The sequence below is a fragment of the Achroia grisella genome, unplaced genomic scaffold (assembly GCF_030625045.1).
Source record: "Achroia grisella isolate CSIRO2021 unplaced genomic scaffold, CSIRO_AGI_Agris_v1 utg413, whole genome shotgun sequence".
NCBI classification, from domain to species: domain Eukaryota; kingdom Metazoa; phylum Arthropoda; class Insecta; order Lepidoptera; family Pyralidae; genus Achroia; species Achroia grisella.
Window position 1 is genome coordinate 1,689,817 of NW_026712846.1, and position 23,924 is coordinate 1,713,740.

The window sequence follows — 23,924 nt, forward strand, 5'->3', positions numbered from 1 at the left end:
TATCTAAATTATAGCGCTAACTAAAGTAAAAAGTCTTTCTATCATTAAGTGGTTGTACACGGCGACTGACCATTTTGCCAGTTTCTTCATAATCGCCCAGTAAACTTTGAAACAACTCCACGTGTTCCTGAAAAAAAAAAGCAATAGATAATAAATGGAGTTGGACATTTTAGACATTTTTGCAGATAAGTAGTTTTATTAATATTTCTTAAAGAATCAGAATATTCTGAAACTCGTTTGAGTCGAGCTGTCAGTTGGCCATTTCAGTTACACTTTTTTGAAGAAGAGCGCCATTGCAGAAGTCGCGGAAAGTCGTGGGTGTGTTAGCATGACCACCGCTATGGCTCGGCAGAACTACCAAATCAATTACACTTAAAAGTCAGTTTGTAATTTAAAATGTTATAAAATAGATTCTACTTACCCTAGTTACACTCAATGTTCGGCCGCGTATTAACCACAAAACTGATTCCGTGCAGGGTGGTGTTGTTATAGAGCCTTGGTAGCATGCATATTCTTTTAACGGTGGACTGAAGTAGCTCAATGGGTTCAGAGGAACTGATGCCTTAACGTCGTACATCGCTGATGCTGTTTTGAGTAATTCACTTAATCCTTTTTGCGTGTGATTATCAAACTATAAAGAACAAGTAAATTAAAGTCATTTCTTTTTTGTTGGAATTTAGCAGATTCAATAAAACTTTTTACGCGACTTATTAACATAATCTTCATCGGTATTTTCAACCAATATTATTTTTATTGATACAGCCAATGATTCTTTTCTTATTATATTCTTACAGTCTAGCTGCTCCCGCGACATCGTCCGCGAAGAATTTAACTTTATTTTTCTAAAATAAAAGTAGCCTAAGTTCTCCTTATTACATCAGGTACCTGCCAAAAAAAGTCCCGTCAAAATTGGTCCAGTCATTTCAGAGATCAGCCGGCATAAACAGATAGACAGACAGATATGCAAAAATTGTAAAAAATGTTATTTTGGTGTAGGTACCGTATTTATATTGATTTGCTTGTTAAAAAACGGTTATTACAATATTACAAACAGACACTCCAATTTTATTTATATATATAGATAATTTCAACGATCAAGATTTGATTAGTAACTTTTAGTTATCCTTTGTGATATGATTTAAGTATGTTTTATCAGCTGGTTACTTTTAGCTACTAATTCTGCGTCTCTTTTTACTTTTTTAGTAACTGAGTTATGTAGTATAAGTAATATTTATATTATTATAAAATAGGTTTATTATATTTATCAAACATATTCGAAACCAATGACAAATTGATCGTGATTAAGTACATGCGGGAAATTAATATGCGAACCAATAAGCAATAACAAAAGGCAACGCAATCAGAACTCACGAACGAGTTAATGAACCATATCTACAGATCGGTATATTAATTACAAATGTATTGCAAGTGATATGCAGCTATTCATTGTGCGCTTCAATGAATAAACCTCTGCTCGAGCAAAATATGTATAACGTTAATAATATTTCAGGACAATTTTCACAGCGCCATTTAGTCCAAAGGTTATATTATGGCTACGAGACAACTGGTAGATATACTCAAATATTTTTTTTGTAAATGCGTCCATAGATAATAGCTATATAGTAAACATTCAAACTATTACAAACAATCATACTCTAGACTACAAACGTTTACACCGTGCGAGGAATCAAACCAGTAATCATCGGAAGTAAACCGGTGTGCTAAACCACTAGACTACTGATGTCGTCTTGTAGATATTGGCTATGGTTGCTAAATATCATAAGGTCTGGCCCATTTAAATGGGCGATCGATCGATTTTTCGATCGATCGAAATTATAACGGCCTGAGCCAAGTTTCGTACTGCTTCAGACTGAAATCATGTCCGTCAGTCAGGAATGTAGCCACCCCATAAGTACTTCGCAGTTTTAGAGATCCCTCTGCACTCACTCCATCGATTGTCCGATTAGAGTAAAATTCTCGTTAGTATTAAACCAAAACAGTATTTCCAAAAGATCACAGATATGACTTATCATAAGTATCTGTAGTACGAGAATGTAGAATTACATATATAAAGATATTTTGATTAGATTTTATTTGATATGAGTGAAATTTGGCACCATTTATATGTAGATTATATATTCTAGATTATTAGATGGGTAACTGTACCAAAAAAAATTAAAAAGATATTGACCTTTTATCTTCATTTGAGTTAAATTTATTTTTTGTTACAATAACATCGAACACAGCACAATAAATCCCCGAATGTTGCAGGTCTACACACGTATATGAACACCTGTCAATAGATCTAACAACCTAATACTAAAATAATACAATAAATTACTAAATATCTTCAAGTTCATGTCAACAGAAGGTCTACAAATATTTTTATGAATATATTTAACAAAGATTTCCAATACTGAATTCTGTCTCTCGAGAAATCAAGTTACAAAAACATGTTTTAAGGTATTATTTTTAGCAATGAACTTTGCATGTCAATATATATAAAAATATATACTACTATAACCACTGATTAGATTTGTTACTATTTTTTAGTATATGTATATATACATGCATCTTTTAAAAGCCTGATTGATACAAATCCTTTTACATGTGATGTACATATGTACTAATATAGTCCGTTGTAATTTCGATCCTCCTTGTAACAGCACAGGGGATTGATCAACGGTATCTATAATCTAACTAGTATGTAATCTAGCAGTTTAGCACATCGTCATACTTTCACGGGTTCAGATCTCGCACATGCACTATACAAAGTACAAACATTTGTATTTATGAGAATGATTGATGCTATTGGTCAGTGTAATTTCTATATTTATTATATATGTGTTTATAAAATATAAACACAATAAATAGGTAATTAATTGTGCGTATTAATTGCTTGATACGGAACGATGATTTTAAGAAAATTATTATTGAGGGAAAAATACAAGGAAAGAGAGGGAGGGAAGACCAAGGTACAGCTACATCAAGCAAATTAAAGACAAAATGAGAGTCAAGTCGGATCAACATTTAAAGAGCATGATGGAATATCGCGGAAAGTGGCAAGAGCTCCACTGACAAGAGCGTAGCTCTTAAATTATATTAATGAATGAATTAGTTGTTTAGCAATATTATGTTGTTTACAAATTCTGCTTAATTTGGGACTAGATGGCACATTGTGAATTATCCATAATATGAGGATATTATTATCATGTATATGCATACATGATAATAATATCCTCATGTTATATATACTATATATACATGCGTAATATGTCTGTATATGTAATGTGCATCAAAAGTTTAAACAAATATTAATAGAAACATTTGTGATAAATCATATTAAGGTTATCTGACATTGATGGAGAAAATCCATTTAGATGACAACATAATTTCAACTGAAAAATTCATTTCAATTGTCAAGATTGTGCTGATAAATACAAATATTTTCTTCTGTCAGAGATAATGAGAAAACATTGTTAGAAAATCCGCCAGGGGTGTCTGGGCCACAAGTAAACCGGTTCCGTATTTATATTACTATCCAATAATAATAAAAGTAAGTAAGAACCAAAAAAGTAACCTGCGTTTAACAAACTGGGTACTATTTTGGTATCGGCCAGATTTAAACTCCTGACCTTTCTAAGTCGGCATAATAAGCCATTCATCTCGTGATAACGGAAACTTTCAGTGCTACTTAAATACTATCGAGATAGACTGTGAAAAGTAGTTTACATTAGTACTTCAATATTAGCTGCCAAACAGCTTACATTTTGGTTCATGTTTCGGTTGAATAGCTTGATATTTTATTCTTCCAGATTTTCTTCTCATGGCAACGCATGAATGGTATCGCGGACGTCACATAAGAATCTATATGGCCGTCGGCTGCCCCTTACCACCAGGTGGGCCTGGAAGCAAATTGGAATGGCAAATTCCAATGTTGCAGAAGTATTGATAATAGTTTTATATATTCTTCAGTAACACACTTTATACTGTAGGTAGAGATAATAAGATTAATGTCGATTACATATAAGTCTAGAACATTCAGTTCGTAAATGCGCTGATAAAATCTAGATATTTCGATGTGCGACGATACAATATCATTTAATGCAATTATATTGCTTATATATATCTAGGGATGTCAAAATATTAGACATTATCGTGTATTAATTAATCAAAAATATAAGCAATGTTAAACAATAAGTAATTGCAATCAGCTAGTATTATCAAATATATAGGCAATTGTAAAATTGGTATATTAGGTGTTTATTACTTATTTATATATTATTAAGCCACATTTTTCATATGCTTATCGATGCTATAAATTAGGCGATCTGAGTAAGTACAAATATTTTTAGAATACTTGCATATATGATAAATAAATATTTTATTATACCAATAAATAAACCAATAAAATTGTTCTTACATAATCATGTCAATATTTAATGTAAACTGCAGAAATATATTTTTTAAATATAGAAATAAATTAAAATATCGAAGTTTGTATTATAAAATCTAATACCGAATAATAATAATAATAAAATACATATGTATATGTATGTACCTACTTATAAAATGTCAAGTTTTATCTTAACTGATATCAAATATCTGCATTGTATTTTTTATGTAAATCTAACTGAGATTGTTCACATTGATAGACTATATCTATCTTACGGTTTGACGCATTGTACCAAATAAGTTTCAACAAAATTTGTACGACAATCTTGCATGAAACACATACTATTAACACGTACTGATATTTGTACTGAGAAAAATATAAAGAAGTTTCTCGTTTTTAATATACCTTTATTTAAAAGCAGGAAAATTGGATCTATTTAAAAACGCTTATAACTTTGCCACTCAAATTATTTTGTTATAAGTACGTCGACAGTTTACAATCGGACATCAGACTACCTCTTCCTAGATAATTACTGTTTTTTTCATTAGATAGATAAATATTAAATTAAATATCATACCTTATACAAACTAGCAATTCCAAGTATAGCTTGATGATCCCTCGGAGAAGCTTCCAGAGCCTCGTCAATAGTACTAAATTCAGCGGATATATGCAAGACTTGGATTTCGAGAGGATACTGCAGACCGCCTACTGCATGTTCCGAAGGCCAGTGCAGCGTGAGAGAGTGGAAGAGGTACCGACGACTATGTGCTGCTCCACCATATACTAAAGGCCTTAATTTATTCTTCCATTCTCCATAAAGTTTTACTGAAATACAAAGTTTTTTTTATTATTTTTGAATGAAGCGCGGAACCATCTGATCTCAGATTAGCACTCTTTGTAATGTTACTCCTTCAAAACGGCTTGACCGATCGAGACCAAAATTTCATTGAAGGTCCACTTTCGGGTCTTCAACGTTTACCATCAAGCTCGAGTTTTTAAAAATAACCGCCTTATTCTTCGCGTGCTGCTTGTTTCGAGATAGACTTTGTAAAAAGTCATCTTCGTCAAAAGTCAGCTTAATATGAAAGCAGTTTTTAGTATGAAAATATAGAGTATAAATTACAGGACATCCTGTACCCTATAATTTTGCTGACATTTTAGTCGTCCATAATGAAATGCGCGAGGGATAAGTGGTGTGTGTACGACGTGTTATTGCCATTGTTTTCACTAGGTATATTAGATTGGCTGTTTTGTAATATAATACTGTTCCTAATTAGATATTTATACATATAGAAAACACGACGTGGTTAGATTACCAGTAGAAACGAAAACGATAAGATTCCAGGTATGTGACAACTTATCCAAATAATTCCGGATAACAAGCTAGACTGATAACAATAAACATTTAGCACTAAGTAAACAACTCGAAATAATGTCATAGATACTTTTTTTATCTGGCTCGTTAGCTATTATAGAAAACTGATTATAAAATAAATACTACTACCTGTGGAATAATAATAATAATTTGGGATATAGCCACACACATACATAGAACACAACACACACACACACCCATAAACCAGGATATCACGGCTGTTATCACATAGGGTTACCAACAAACAACTCTTGAACATTTTACTTGATATATTTGAATTCACCGTGGCAGGGGCAAATCTACCAGTCTTTTGAAGAATTTGGTTTGCTGACAATGTTTCCTACTATGGGAAAGTCTGTCAGAAATATAAATTAACAAACAAAACTAGATTCGATTAATTTTGGTATAGAAAATTGGTTGTTTCCAATGTCTCCTTGTACAAGACGAATTGCTATAGTGTGATATATCAGCACGCAGTTTAGTAGATTGTGCTAGTGTACGTTTGATAAGTAACTTTATCTAACAACACGTAAGTCATGCAGTAGTTAATAACCTTAGACTATATAGTCTTAGTAATTAGTCCAAGATAGACTAATTACTAAGACTATATCGTCAAAATCTAAAAAAGAAGAAAAAAGATCATCAAAATGTAACAAGTTAATACACAACTTCCAACCCGACTCTGTCTACTCTCACCACCGCTCCTGTCATCACAACAGTTCTTAACAATTAATTTAACGTAAATAATTTATAACCTTATGCTACGTCGAAAGCATAAAATCCATTAATAAATTCGGAAATCCATATAGTACCTTAATTATTTTATTTCATGATAGCTCTTACCTAATATACTATATATTTGTATTCTCATGAACATTAACATTATTGACGCAATCCAATACAAGTCGACTTAAATATGTTACATTATATACTTGTAATACTGTATTCTTATTCAAAATGGGACGATAAGTTAATTTTGCATTGTATTCTATACCGTTTTCAATTCTGTTCCTTAAAAGAGATGTCAGAAAAAAAAGAAAGTAATGGTATTGGTATATACATATATATATATATGTATGTAGGTGTAAAATAGAATAAAAGTGTATTTTTTATTCAAACAAATATATTATATACTTTTATGACACTACACCTTATTCGCAATGTAGATTAAGCCGCCCAAAATGGGCTTGTATCCTCAGATCAAAAGACATTTTACAGGTATAAAAATATGATCTCATTTTGCACTAAGGAGCTTGTTTTGTTATTATATATTTTTTATTATCATAAAATTGTATCACGTCATATTCTTACGTCATTCGTAAAGGACATACAATTGCATTTCAAACAAACTTCTCAAACGTAAAGAGGTTGGTAGTCTACAAAACAATGATTTTTATGACATTGTGTCGTTTAAAACTGCTGAGATAAGATGAATAATTAGAATTTTAATTAAATGCATAGAGAAAATATTTAAAAAACTAAGTTTATTTCACTGTAGAAGGTTTATTTCTTCAATAAAGATATTTTACAGAGAATAAACAATGCATAATTTATTAACAAAAACTTTCTTAACAAAGAAAGTTAGCGCAATAAAATAGCATAGAACGATATTGTGTATTTCCCCATGCAATTTGGCGGCTCAATCTACTCGAACATAAAAAAAAACAAACGCAAATGCTAGGGCGGTGTTCGTATTAATTTTCCTTGTCTTATTTATCGCTTCGACCTACTTGGTAAGAACTTGGGTCAGAGGTTTTGTAACTATAAAAAAAGCTGCTAACGTCACGTCCGCGATGTCCCAAGTTTATTACAGTTACAAAAAGGATGGTATAATATTTGATAATAGCAGAGATTATTCGTTCCTTTTTGCTGTTACCAGATTGCGAAAAAATGCGTTGATATTATGTAGACGTACTGAAATTCCATACGAACTTTATAAGTTCGTAAGTGTTACTTTTCAAGGATTAACGGAAGAACGGATTTTAATTAAATTTAATATGTTACTTTTGAGATAAAAGTTAGCCTAATAAGGACTTGAGGATGATCAAGTCCTTATTAGGCTAACTTTTATCTCAAAAGTAACCGGATATGAAAAACAGCTAGTATTATATATTTATTATATTTGTATTTTAAAGAGTAGGTGGCTAGAGTCTGTTCAATTGAATATAGCCATTTTTTCTTCCTCTATAGAAAGTATTGGATTTTGAATTAGGTAATGAACATGTTGTAAATACATACATATAATATGATATAAATCATCAAACTCGATAGGTGATTGTAATATCAAATAATTATTAGTGGAAGTAACTCCTTTAAGTAGTTGTTTGTATAGTTATATAGTATAGTATATACTTCGTACTGATTATAAAACAACATGTATCCTAATAGAATCCTTAAAAATATTCCTAATAATAATATATACTAATATGGAAGTAAATTCCTCTGTTTATTTGATTATTTCTTGATATCCTTAACCTCAAATAAATGGGATGAGATGATAGAGACGATGATATTTCTTGACAGTTATCAAAAAATATCATCTGCTTCTTCCTGATGTACATGACAGTCCTTATAAAATTCGTATACAAATATGTATATAATTAAGATAACACTTCGAATTAAAAACATATGCTACATTTTTTTCGGGTTTATGAATAGGTGCCTATAGATGATAGATATTATAGGAACTAATAAGAAATACTTAAAAAGAAAGTACAAAAGTATTTAAAATCGTATTTAACACTTGTAGTACAAGGGACAGTGAATTACTATTTATTGAGCGTCGTACGTTTTACGAACACAGTTATTGACATTTTAATGAGGCGTTCACAATTTAGCAAGTAACTTGATTAAGTTTTAAATTGTTGTTTATCCTGTAACAGTGACCTCGTTCCACTACTTCATTATAATATTTTCTGCTTACAATATCCCACGCGTTATTTATGTAAAGAATATAATAAGGATTCTGTTGGTTGGTAAAATTAAAAGAAAACATTTGAATACGAATGAACAAAATGAAGGGAAGGACACAGCCACTTATATAAAAAATGTTGATACTAGTTCAGGAAGAATAATTGTGTGTTGAAACATAAATTCTATATATATAATAAAATACAGCCATGTTTTTAAATTACAGCTTTTGAATTTGTGAATACCTAGAACTTTTACTGTAATACTTACAGTGGACATGGAAGTAATGACTGCGATAGCTACGTATGTATTTTTTTAATTTTTTTCCTACCATTTTATATATAATACTTGGAATGGTAAACAAGCATGACCTACCTGATGATCGACAAGAACAAAATAAGCAAGAGTTCGGTATCCACTCAGATATTTTATGAAATTTTACAATTTGTATAAACTAAGATAGAACGTAGTGACCAGTAATGCGATTGCATTTGTGTCAAAAAGAAATAATATAATTAGAAGCCGTACTCGATTCACTTTCATGCCTCATATATGTATATCACAATTATTGAAACTGTAAAAGATAATCTTTGGAAAGTATCATTTTACGCATACAATTTATAGCTAGAGTAAGTATGGAAATAAGGTTTTTAGTGTCTTCGTCCCCAGTCCTTTTCGGAGGTTTACGATGAACAATTAATTAACATTGTTAATTTAGTGTGCACATAAACACAATGGCTGTAATAATAACACTATGGGGAAGGGGATAGGGGATTGTTCGTAATGGGGACAAATGGCCTCATTACAAGCAATTTACCATGTCAGATTGACCAAATGTAGTTCTTTGGGACAAGATTTGTCATGGTAAATTATTAGTACTATATTATATATAAGCATAGTACTAGTACTTTCGTAGCAAAGTGTGTAAAGAAGCAGCCAATTTTGCTAGTGCCTAATTCAGATGCGCATATATACTGTCTAAACAATTGATACAAATATTTAAACATAAGTTTATAATCCAATATGACAGCTAGAAAAACTTTTTCAAAATTCCACCACGTTATGTCCTTTTATACTATCCATTTAAAATGACAATATACTAAATACTATATATTATAATATATATATATATAAAATAGATAACAAAGACATAAACAAACGTTGTAATCGTTTCGATTTTAGTGTATTTAGCTTAGGGGCATATATGTACGTATATGTACGTCTCTTTAATCGTTAAAGGTTTAAGTTGCTAGTTATTCGTAGAAATATTCATAATTATTCTCAACCAAAATCCCAGTTAAATTCATAATTTTTTTACGGATTTAAAAAAAACGAGGTTGTATATGTTCGATCAATATATATATTTTTAATGTAAGTTTATTATATATTATATATTGTATATATATATGTTATTGTAATTCATTTATTTGTTTTTATATGTTAATATCTATTATTAAATTACACCGCCTTATTATCTTTGATCAGCGCGACAGTTGACTAGTAGAGAATCTCATATGGCATTTTTTTTATACTACGATGGTGGCAATCAAGCATACGGCCAATCTGATGGTAAATGGTTACCATAGCTTATGAACGCCTGAAAGACCAGGGTATCAGGTGCGCGTTGTCGACCCTTAAGAAACCTTAATATACCCTTCTTGAAAAACCCCACGTTGTAGTCTCGTGGGAAAATCTCGACAGGAAGTTCATTCCACAATCTAAGTGTATGCGGGAGGAAGCTCTTCTGAAACCGCATTAAGTTCGCCATGTTTCCCACGTCAATTTTGTGTGCAAAAGAAAAAAAATGTTTAACAATTATAGACCGATTTGTCTTTATTTTTTAGAGAAGTACACAGTTGTATTACCACTTTGCCCATAGTTTTCTAATGTAAGCGAGGTCGGCATGACATCATAGTTGCAGAACAGTAGCGGCCTGGCTCCCTTTGTTCTCACCAGAGTATCCACTGGCAGATCTACTGGTGATTGAGAACGCCCTCCGCATCCAGGGTATGAAGCTGACCATTTGTCTTGACCTGGAAAAATGGAAGAAACAATTAAAAATAATATTAAAGATTTTTACAAACTATTCTAATACCGTTATCCAAAGCTGTCCTTTACAGCTTCAAGAGACGAAAATAGGAGCAGTAATTCCTGCATGACCTATACGACTTTAGTCCAAGAATTCGAACCTCTACTTAGATCACTAAACTTTATGGGTTAAGATTTTATATAATCTAATATATAAACATATTATACAGCAGATGGTGATGTGATGGTGGAGTCCTAAAGTAAGCCGTGCTTATAGTCGTTAGAGGCTTGTCACTTAAATATTTTTACTTGAAATACATACATAATATACATATAAAATGCACAACGTAATAGGAAGAGGCATACTCATGAATATAAACATTTATTTATTTACGTATATGGAAGAAAAGTACGACTGAGTCATTGATGTTGCGATAAATATTCGTATTATGTATATACGCATACTATTTTACGATGTGCCACTTATGATAACACTCATACTTTGCCCTTTCGGAGATCTAAGATGTCATTATACCTCTTAACATTTAATTTCACTGGCTACTCTACCTACAAAGCTAACTGGTTGACGTCTAAATAGATGAGACTCCTTTTACAAAGTCAGGGAACTTTGTAAAAAGTCATCTGCGGTAAAAACCTTGGTTAGGTTTGTCCGTTATTTTATTAAAAAGTAAGTGAAATTTAATAAAAACATAATTAATGCGGGTTTACAGATCGTTTATCACTGGCCTCTGGTGAAGATATAATCGAGATTGTTTGTTTAGAAAATCTAGGTAGCTCGAAACTTTATCAATTAATTTCAACTTGAAATAGAGACCTTACCCTTATAATCCCACTCCTTGTGAGGTGCAGCTGGAACTGAAATATAATTACTTGCGTTAAAATAAAACTTTGACAAATGGATTGTGGACAAATGGCGTTCTTAGGATTTCTTTACTAGTGGACAAACAATAGCGGATACGTATAATAATTTAATAAAATGAATCTCTAAGGAACAGAATGGAATTTCAACTTTATTCATTTGCAGATAGATCATAAATTCGTATTCATTGAAAAGAAATGTCAAGGAGAGCAGGCAACTGCATCAGATTTATTATAGTATGCTTGAGATGAGAGGTTTATTTAAGAAAAGGAAATCTTAGACAATGTTAAAAATGCAAAAGTTACGTTCTCATGGAAGAAGAATATGGTAAATACAGTAAGCCGTAACTCTTTAGAGATAGATGTTTGACAAGTGCAGATGTTTTATGGAATAGGAATAGCAAACCAGCTGATCGTACATCTGATAAGCAGATCTACGGTCATCATGATATCATGTGATACTACTCATTCCTCCTGTCCCTTTTTTCCCTACCTTATCTGACCTTTCAACTGAAACATATCTTTGCTTAACAGATTAAATTAAACTTTGCGAAAAGTTGAATTTTTGTAAAGTCTACCTGTTAAGTCAGTAAATTGGTCGATTTCGTGAATTTTTATGTGATTAAATTGAAAATATGCTAGATGTCCACCTGATGGCAATTAGCAACTATCCCCTATATACATATGAACGGCACTATGGACATCTTACAACGAAGAAGATGAAGTAGTTAACCACACTGCTTTACTATCGATGGTCGCGGGTTCGATTCCTCGCACAGTACAAATACTTGTATTCATGGGTACCATGTTTGTTTGGGAGTTTTCTATATATATTGTGTTTGTATTTACAAAAAATATATCTATGTATTTATATCAGTTGTCTAGTACCCTTAACATAAGCTCTGCTTAGCTTGGGACTAGATGGCACTGCGTAAATTGTCCAGTAAAGATTACTATTATTATTATTATCAATCATCAATGGTTTAGAAACAGCAGTGCGTATAATATGAAGATATTGTAAGCTACATATATAATGTGCCCAGCATCAGTGGAGTACGTATTATAAACGTGGGACACTGTTATAATACCTACTCCAGAGTTGTTTCGTAATTTTATCAATATCGAAGCGTTTCTGGTTGTGTAATATAATCATTTGCAGTGTCATAATAATGCCATCAAATTTACATTATTCTAACAGGGAGTTACGCTTCGCTGGCGCAGAATCCGTTATTTTCCGTTCCTTTAGACCTTTTCTTAGTGGCTGTATAAACATCACACAAGAGAACTCAGAAATTCAATTGTGTTGGTTTTATGGTTCCGGAGATTTCGTGATTATAATAGACGGCGAGTGCTATTTCAGTAATATTATGTAGAAGTAACATATATAAATATATGGAATTTAATAAAATTGGGTCTTTATTGTAATGTAAATAAACTGTAACCTCTTACAGACAGACATAGAAAGTCAAGTTCTAAAGTAGTAAAATGTCGTTCACCTCTATCTTGCTAATATTATTATTATATGAGTAAATGCCTGACGGTTTAGCACCCTGCTCTACTTCCGATGGCCGTGGGTTCAATACCTCGCATAGTGCAAACATTTGTATTCATGAGTAGGATTGTTTATATTGGTTTGGGTGTTATGTATGTATTTACAAAAAAAAGTATTCATATTAGTTGTCTAGTAGCAATCACCGTAACACTCAGATGAGCACGTCATATAAAAAATACGTGAGTTACCATCTATCTGATGGTAAGTAGAAATCTATATACAAAAAACAATACTAATCTATAAAGTCTGGTTATGGTTAATTGATAACATTAACATACTGACTGACAAATTTAAGTGTACCGACACCTCTGCACTACCAAAGGAAGTAAACGTTAATAACATTAGACCCGCTTATTGTAACGTAATACTATTAAAGTTATAAAAGGAATATAAAATAAATATGTAAAGGAATGTATTTCAATCAGAAAACTGACAAATTCTGTAATCAGTCTTGATTAGCTATCGAACATCGAACTAGTTTCGGCCAATTTACTACTAAACTGAAACTAAAGCTAAACTGTAATTTCGTGCGGAAAGTGGCCGAAATATAAAGTTTAGTCGGGCACTACTTAGTGTTTACTCTTACTATGATAATATTTATTTACCAGAGCAAAGGGAACAGTTAGTAATGTGGACTAATAATCCCATTGCTAGCATGTACCATATTATTATGTTAAGATAAAGGAAACTATCGTCATAAATTGATGGTGAGTTTGCTTTGATAGGGTAAACGAACCTGACCTCATGCTCATCTTATCATCTCCTACTGGTGCGCCGCTAGCGTATATCGTTATCACAGGCGGGGGGACATTACATTATCATATATAAAAAATATGCTTACATACATATGAATCAGGGGTATATTAGGAAAAGGTAGAAATAAACAGTAAAAAGTCAGGTGCGTTGGTACCTCAGTCTCACTATCATATATCACTTGCCAAGCAACTTGCCTTGTAAGCTATATTTCCATTGGAGGATCAGATTAGGACCAGACCAGACCAGGTAAGATATACAAGTGCACTGGGATGGTAACGCATGATCAGTATTACGGATGTCGCATGATAACGACAGGGTAATGTTCGAAAAACTGTACATGTTAGTTAGCTGACGGTTACTGCTTGAATCAAGCAGGCCATCAACTCTTTAATTTGAGAGTGTACTATTTCTACGCCTGGATGCTAATATGTCGAGGACTAATCCATATAAAAATGATAATTTAAAACTTTCTCTGTCTTGACTTGACTTTGTCTGTCAGTTTATTACTTCACAAGAAGCAGACTAAGTTGCGGATATGAGGTAGTCTAATACTCTGTCGAGCGTGTGACTAAGTATATACCTGAAAAATAACGTCATATGTTAAGTTATACGCTCAGCAAAGAATTGTATGAAATTTTGCATACAGGTGTACTAGACACATGGCTACGTGTAGCTAGATGTCTTTTATTTAATATGAAATTCTTTGCAATCCAGGTCGGTAGTAATACTTAATATAAGACGTACATACAAGGCCGAAAGGTTCTACGTGATTTTGGGTTTCACAGAGAGACATATTTTCACATATAATATTAGCTGTTACTCGCGACTTTGTCTGTTCTTTTCAGATAAAACATCGCATATATCCGTCCTCTTTTACGTTATTTTACTACGATGATGGCAAACAAGGATGGATGGATGGTAAATGGTTACAGTAGCCTATAGATGCTTGAAACACCAGGGGTGTCACGCCCATGTAGCCGACTCTTAATCCTGATAAACCCCATGCTGTAGTCTCGAGAGAAAATATCGGCATGTAGCGTCCCAATCTAAGTGTACGTGTAAGGAATCTCCTCCGAATTGTCCTAACATGTGGGGATGAATTTCCTGCGGATTTGTTAATATCCGTTTAGCACCCAACAAATAGACACACTTTCGCATTTGTAATATATGTAGGTAAGTCTTTCTTTCTAAATATTAATTCACAAAAAGAGCTTTATAATAACATGAACCTGAACGCTTTTATAGAGCAGATAAACAAGGAGTTTCATACAAAATCGTCAAACTTTTGTGAACACTGGATCTGTAAGAATAAATTTAATATTCCGCTCCCCAAAGTTTGTCGACATATACCCAATTTAATGTATTTGCTAATACATCCTCCGCGTTCAGAGATTGCGTTACCATTTACTAAATAGGTACAATTTATCTAAATTTCTAATGTCGTTTCAAAAGAGAATAACGAAATTATAACATTTTATGAAATGTCAGAAAGCTGACATTGAAGTCCTATGTAAACGAGAGATCATTTCTCAACACCAAGCCATTTTCGTACCAAACGAACAATCTAATTATTTTTATACATGTATGTGGTATATTGCATGCACTTATTTCTCGAATTAGCTGGAGTTTATATAATCTGGCCGCAGCTGGATTTTACAGGTTCACCAGATAGAAATGAGAACGAGTGCAGAGGGCATTTGAAATGAGCGGTTGAATGGCCTAATAGAAGCGTCTTTAGTCTGAGGACAGCACTGGTGTTTGAATTTCCTAAGGCGTTCGTACTTTCGATTCTCGTTTGAATGGGACATGATAAAATAAGCCGTTATAATTTTCTATCAGTTATTGTACCTGTATTAGTACTCTTTTATTTATAGTTATATAATAATAATAATAATAATAATAATAATAAGCCTTTCAAAGTCCAACCCCGCGTCCGAGCTGATCATCTAGCTCACGTGAAAGGCGGTCACGCGTATATATAAAACCTACGCGGCCAAAGGGGCCATGGCAATTATAAAGATGGCGAGTATAAATAAAGAAAACGGAATAGGGTCGCTGCCCGGGGGCCGCCGGGGCACGTCTACAACTGGCGGTAGGCGTGACAGAATGCAAGCCAGCCGACCGGCCACACCACCTGGCCGGTCCGACCCCTTGCCATCGACATCAGCTGGCTTGGCACCGGCAGGGCCGTCACAGGCCCAGCAATCGGCGCCCGCCACTGGTGGTACACGTCGCATGAGATGGTCGAGAGCCATGAATGAAGACCTCATGCGAGCGTTCTACAGGGCTACAGGGACGGAAACAGGCAGAACAGGATACAGGGCAGTGATGCACCGCGAGTTTCTGCGTCTTTTACCGGAGCTAATCGTCTCGGAACAGAACCTAGCCGATAGAGTTCGGTACATACAGCGCTCTGGTATGTTTAGCGCGACCGAACTCGAACGATTGCGAAGTGAAGTTGTTCCAGAAGCAGACCCCACGACCGTGGAGCAACCCATCTCAGACGTGCTACCTAACGTAGAGATGGTTGCCGAAAGGCCTTCAGAAGCGGATGCGGACGGAACAACTTCCCAGGATATAGAGCATATGAGGAGCATACTAGAAGGGGCGATTCTAGAGATCCGAAGAACTCCCCTTGAAGAGTTATGTTCCATAACTATCTCTTCGAATACGAAGAGATAGTTATGGAAGCGAAATTAAGTATAGACCGAAGCTTCCCCGGCTACATCCAAATGTGGCGACGCGGGATGCCATTGAGGCCGCAAATGGACTGCTGCCTCAATACCTTGAGGGCAGCGGTGACCTGGGAGAGACGAGTTCAATCCTCTTTGCCGCTGCATTGGCAGTATGCCGATATACTAGCGCAAAAATGCCCCGGGCTGGACGTAATATCCAAAGGGATAATGCGAAACCAGCCTGGAAAAGAAGGATTGAGCGACGGATCACCCAGGCCAGGGTCCTCATTGGCAGACTGCTCTGCTTCAGGGAGGGCAATACACGCCCGAGAATTATGCGCTCCGTAAAAAAGTATCTCATCTAGGACGTATAAATTCGTTGCAAACTTATTATAATAAAAATAAACAAGCAAATGTTAACAAATATTCCGAAAACAAACCCGAATAATCCAATACAATTTATTAATATAAGCGACGGTTACCAATATATATTACTGGGGTCGCCAGCTTGTTGGTCAATAATAGCACGTACTCGTAGTACAAAAAACGATTATGTGGGTTCATATTCACAGTCCGTTGGACGATCGGATAGTAAAATTATAGTACAGACTCCAGTCGCAGAACAGTGTTGCCCGAATTCCCGACTTTGCGGAAAATCACATGCTTTTAACCTACATTCTCCAATTTATGCTCCTTATTAATTTAATAGAATAGAATAGAAAATCATTTATTCAAATAAACTTACATTGAAGCACTTTTGAATAGTCATTACATTTTTTTTAATCTACCGCTCGTTCGGAAAGCTGTCTCATCACAAGAAGAACGAGCAAGAAACATGCGTGTTGCTCTTTTAAATAATTTTATTATTACTTTACTTTTTTAAGTTTAAGTGTGTGAATACAAACTACCAATTAGCACCAATTCAATTAAATACTCAAATAGAAAAAATATTGAATATATAACTGGTTAAACAATTAATAAGAGGAAATCAGTCATAGTGATTAGAGCAGACCAGTCCCTACAAGCAGCACCCGTTCACGAGTATGACGGATGAGCCAGCCATCACTGCGCTCGACGATATTTTAGGGAGCCCAATGACCCGGCCCACCACGCCGCCACAAGTCTGGACATTTTAGTGAGCATGACTACTCAAAACACTAGACCACGTCAAAGCTACTTACAATTGCCATCTGATAGTTATAGTATTCATATTTTACTTAAGAATGTATGCGGCAATCAATACAAAAACCGCTACGCTTTCATATTTCTAAAATCAATCAATTAAATCAAGAAAGCAATGAGAAAATTAAATTATAACGTTGTATGCTAATAAACTAATTATTTACTTGATATATTGTCATCTATGAATTCGTCTATCCTGTAATAGGCTTTCTTACATAAAAATTGTTTTATATAAGATTTGAATTGCTTCTCTGTCAGATTTAATGCAGATTCTGGCAGTTTATTATAAAATCTTATGCAATTACCATAGAATGAATTACTCATTTTGTGCAGACGGCATTTAGGTAAAATAAGCTTAATCTTAATTTTACTATATACGTTTGTGAATTTATTAAATTCTGATTTTTATGTAACTGACATAGAAAACTATCTGTTATGGCAAACGTCGCCATGTACATGATAAGTCCCTCGATCATCATGTTACGATGTGACGCCATTACTTATATTACTTCGGAGGACTAAGATGTTATGCCTCTATTCCCTGTAATTTCATTGATATACTCACACTTCAATTATAAAACCGGTTAAGCAGAAATCGGTGAGACAGAGGACTACCGACTTATGCAGTCTATCCTCTAATAATACTATTATTAGCGTAAATTATTTTTTTTGGGTCATATTGTTAAAATTTGGAACAGGCAATACTGTTTTCCACAAACATTGCAGTACAATAAAGTAACGTTAAGTATCATTATTATATTATGGAGGTTTATTTGTTTTTGGCTGTGCAAACAAAAATATATTGATATGTCATTATCATATTATATTAACAGACAATAAATCAGATTATTCAGAAACTGAGCTCAGTCCTGTTAAGTTGGATTCAAATGTTCCCAGAGAAATGTCATATCTAGCAATGAGGATGTTCATCTGGATGACAGTCGACATTGCCTCTGACTTGGGGGAAGACGATTGTTAGTATTGTGGACTAATGATCCCATTGCTAGCAGTATACTATGTCGTGTTGACCTTCACACGGAATCGACCGTAATAAATGCTCCCGGGAGGTGCATACACAAATGCGTATATTATACGACATCCTTGACTTTGTTCTACTATACAAATATCCTACGACCTATTATCAGATCTACCAAATATACACGGTAGATCTGAGATAGGTCGTAGGATATATCTTTATTTATTAAAACAATATTTGCCAGGTCATCGCATGAGTATATCATGTAATATAAGCATTTATGTGTGTACCTTCCGGGAAAAGTTTTCTGAATAATATCAAAAATCATACCAAAATATAATGCGTGGTTTATAAGAAGTGGAGAAACGTACAAACGAGAAAAACGAATTTATTGTACTATTAGTATGTAGAAAATATTTTTTCTTTCACACATCTAGTTACTTATAGCACAGATAACATAATATTACATATTATAGTTATATAAATATAATAAACTAACCAGTCCATATTGCAGCCTATCTCTGTCTTCACTGTCCAGTTGTTTTTGTAGGTCGTCCGCGTCATCATACAAAGTATTTGCTCTGGGGGTTGTTTGGTCTCGAGTTTCAGCTGTAAAATATAGAGCAATTGTGATTTTAGTCTCGTTCATAAATATAACCAGGACTCACATTACTTCCTTCCTAAAATAATTTAAAATAACTCTCAGTATCTTTATCATTACATAAGGCGAAAACTGTTAAATAGTCTGTTTGTTGACGTTTCATGTAAAAAGGATTGGAAGCATTGGGATGATATTGTCATAGAATATAAATCATAGGTTAAAGAATTCTTAGAATAATAACAGTAGTATATTTTTTTTCAATTCTTTTAAAATATGCCATCTACTACAGTTATGAAAATTTATTTTTTAATACATTATCACATTCCTTAAAAATAATAAATAAAGGTATCTTCGATTATTGCATATTTTATTTCTATTTCTGTATTTTCAACAAAACGTTTGAATTTAAAATGGTGTTCTTAAAAAATCTTTCCAAGTAAATATATATACATTTAGAGAACTAAGTATCTATCAGTTTATTTATTTCTATTATAAAATGATAAATTCAATGATTTATTATTTCTATTCTTTGGCCGTGTTTTGAATAAACTACTTTTGGTGTAAATTTATTATCACCGAAATAACAAGAAAATATTCTATTATTAAAAGACTTATTTATGTGTTGAACTCAACTAGAATTTCAAGAATTATATTTTCGAGGAATCTTCGTGAGTATATTTCGTTAATATTAGGAGTTTATTATTTATTCCTGTGCAAAGGTAGAACATATTACCACCACCTACTAAGTACACACTGACAAGGAAGTTGAGAGTCAATAAACTCATAAATAAGAATCTTATTTTAGCCTTAAATCATTATACATGAAGTTATAATGTTTAGAATTATATGGGAAGTTTAAAAAACTGTATCTTTAACCGATTTCCAAGTTAATTTCAAATAACTGTACATTTGATTCAAATATTTTCCATGTTCGGGTTTAGTTTTTAGTTATGTTTTAGATACGATGCAAAACATTAATATAGAATGTATAGGAGTTTAAAAATAATATATGCATAAGGACCTCTTCTAAATAGAACACAATCATTGAAATAAAATAACACCCATACAGTTAATTATCCAACAGAAATGCATTAGTTACGCTTGGCTAAAAGTTGTAGCAAATGAAAATCAAAGGATACCACATCAAAACGGTCCCATGTTGTTATCATGGGATATTTTAATGTGGTCTCCACAGTACTATTTATTTTGTTGATTGTGGACATAAAAGGTAATAATCGTATTACAGTTCACTCATGCATTTAAATTTTAAACCTTATTTTAACTTTATGGTAACGTAGAAATAACATATATTGATAACGTTATGTAAGTAATACAGTAATAAGAATAATATCTAAGGACAACTTACTCAGCGCAATCTAATCACGATATTAGACAATTTACGTAAATATATAGATTAATTTTTTACTAAATTCATATATAATATATATAGAAAACACCCAGACGAATATTAACAATCACACTCATGAATACAAATGTTTGTACTATGACAGGAATCTAACCCCCGACCATCGGAAGTAAGGCGGTGTGCTAAACCACAAGGTCAATTTATTACGGTAAATATCCTGTTTGTATGATAAGTTGCATATAATTTCAACCATTACTATATTTTATATTTATAAAACAATAAGCCTAGAATGTTTACGAGTCTTCGTTTCTTGTTTATCGAAAATTCAAAATCATCTATCTCTTCTATTCGCTATATAATCCACGAGACTAAATTGATATTCAATATAATCTGGATCAAAACATGAATATTTGTAAAAGAAATGCTCAATAATGTTACTGAGAAAAGTCGCATTAAATTATTTCTCGGTTTCTCCGCGGCACTAACACTACGTAATAAAAAAGTCGAAGTTTTTTGTCAAACGACTTTTATTTGATTTTTGGAGCTACAAAAGTCTGCAGGCGAGTATGAAATTTCCCCAGCTGTTATTTCAAACTTTGTATTGAAAAACTCCAGGGACATTTGCAAGAAAACTGCTGTTAGTCAAAAATTATTATGTCTAAAATATTATGATAAAAATTTTGCAGTGTATTAAACCTTCAACTTTATTTAGTAGTCTCTGAAAAATTTCTTTTAACGAGACATTTCCAGACAGTAAATACATCTCAGAAAGTATTATTATCGTTATAGATTTCAATAATATAAAAAATAGTATTCTAGTGTTTTAAATTTGTCGTGGTTACTATTTATATGTATAATTAGTGAAAATTACGGAATCTTAGGTTTTATTTATATTGAGTTCCTGATATTTCGGAGCAGTGTTTCAACATCACTGATTTTTAGTAATATATTATATTACATATATTATATATATTAATTAGTGTTTTAGTCTGTGTTATCTGTAATCACTATAATAATATTCACATACAGATTATTCTCAAAGTTGGGAACTACGAGTTTTCAATGACTTATGTGATAATGTCAATAACCTGAAATAACTGATCAATCTCAGTATGTCTAAATTCGATTGAAAGTCAGCAGAGTCAAAGTTAGTTTGGCGACTTTTGGGAAACTTCACCACATATTATAATTGGATCGTAAATTTATTGACGATAAAAGTGTACTTTCCTCTTATCATCTTATATAGTAGCACCAGTAAGGAGGCTTCTACATAGCACTTATTGAGGAGAGGGGATATCCGTAATGTGGACTGATGACCCCATTGCTAGCAAGGTATCAGGTTGACCTCCATTTGGTTCTCCCTGAAAACCATCCTGCCAAATTTTTGGTTAATTTGTCACGATGAGCTAACTGACCTGATATGATGTTTATTATATTATCCTCAACAGGTACCGCGCCAACGCAAACCATTCGCTCAGGCGGAAGAAATATTTATCATCATTATTCATCATTACAAGAAAAATGATTAGCTGAAGTGATAGATATTTTACTTACATATGTTACGTACCTTTTAATAATGCTGCTTCATATTTAACTAATAGTAGGTACCATAATACATGTATAAAAGCACTTCTTGATATTAACAACACCATCCAATCAAAATATATACTAAAACTTTAATTTTAAACTTCCTTAAATTACAATAACATAAAAAAACTATATATTTTTGTACTCTCTATATGTTATAACACTTTTTACATTCTGTTATAAGAAATATTAAACGTAGATGTTGTAGACGTTAATGTACGTATGCTATATCGTGAACTATGATTACTAGAATTAATAACATAACAGAATTTAAGATAACAAGCCAAAATATTGGACTTATTTTACTGCTGTTCTTATGTCACATAGTATGACATACTCGTATAGCTGGAACGCTTAGGAAAATCCAAATGACATTATGTTTTCTTTTTCATATTGAATTCTTTTTTGTATATGCCAGTATTTATAGAAATAAAAAACAGTAACTATCTTTACATAGTATGAAATGAAGACAGACTGTTTGCCTAGTGCAACGGTCTGTTTTTGCCTAGTATTGTACAAAAGATACTAAAATGGGATTTTATACAATAGAAACTTGAAATATAAACAAATTATGTCCAAAAAATGTACTAGAAGATCGTGGAAGAGACAGTGATAGTTTTTTCTCTTTAATTTATTTTCAGAACGCTTTTATTTTAATTGAAAAATGATTAATATTCCTTCACCAGTTTAGCCGTAAGAAGGTAACAAACTGACTGATAGACACTAGAGTTATTAATGATGGTTTGCTAATATTACTCCACTGGTTTACCTCTACGCGCAACTCCTCCTCCCTTGAAACCATCGTGGCTACGTAATGATTTAATCGAGCTGTATTCATGTTCGACCTTATATTCTCCAGCGGTATTCTGCCAGGGTGTACTGTTAGGGCTAGCAAGTGTATTAAATAGTATGTATTTTTTGGAAGGCCATGCAATTATTGTCGTCCATTATAAAAACATATTTGTATGCATATACATAAAAATAAACCTTTTGTGGCAAATAAACATACGGTGCGGTGCGGTATGTAAGCAACATACAAGTTGTTGTAGCTCTTCGTGAAGTGAATTTCTTTCTGATCAATATTAAATTTAATAGTGAAGTGAATATTCAATTTCGAGTAATAACTGTCAGGGCATTTGACAAATAGGTAATTAGCGTTATAATTTTATTTAATGATGGCCCATTTTGTTGATTGTAGAAGTTATACTGGCCCATGTCTGACTCTGAAACTAACATACCCAATGGACTTTACCCTCATCAAAAGCGCTTACAACTATTACAAATAACTAGAAGAAGGGAGCAAGACAACAAGAACATGTGAAAAATGGTAGATAGGTACAGTATACTTTTTTAGTTTTAAGTTTAATGTTTCATGAGGATATTATGATACAAAACAAATAGAACAACGGAATATGCAAATGCACGATACCTCTAAATATACAAAATGTAGTTTTATGTAACTTTTGTTTTGCTAGTAAAGTAACATTTATAAAATAAGTATTCAATGTACCTAAAGAGAATAGGAAAGGTCTACGAATAAATGTAAGGAAATCTAAAAGTAGCTTACGTAACAATAACAGAGGTTTACAAGGATGTTTCTGCTTATTTTCTGCTTAGTTTGGGGCTGGATGTTTGATGCGC

At 32.9% G+C, this 23,924-nt stretch overlaps 1 protein-coding gene across 1 annotated transcript; it reads right to left on the bottom strand.

Annotated features, from left to right (window-relative positions):
* On the bottom strand, positions 1 to 23,085 carry LOC131844768 (carbonic anhydrase 1-like). The gene is made up of 9 exons (XM_059193728.1): positions 22,998 to 23,085; positions 19,229 to 19,338; positions 16,682 to 16,932; positions 16,019 to 16,161; positions 11,550 to 11,585; positions 10,547 to 10,714; positions 4,974 to 5,221; positions 422 to 631; positions 1 to 127 (listed from the first exon to the last, which is right to left on the bottom strand). The coding sequence occupies exons 1-9, from the start codon at positions 23,083 to 23,085 to the stop codon at positions 17 to 19; spliced, it is 1,365 nt and encodes a 454-aa protein (XP_059049711.1). The 3' UTR covers positions 1 to 16.
* Between the last annotated feature and the right edge of the window lie 839 nt (positions 23,086 to 23,924).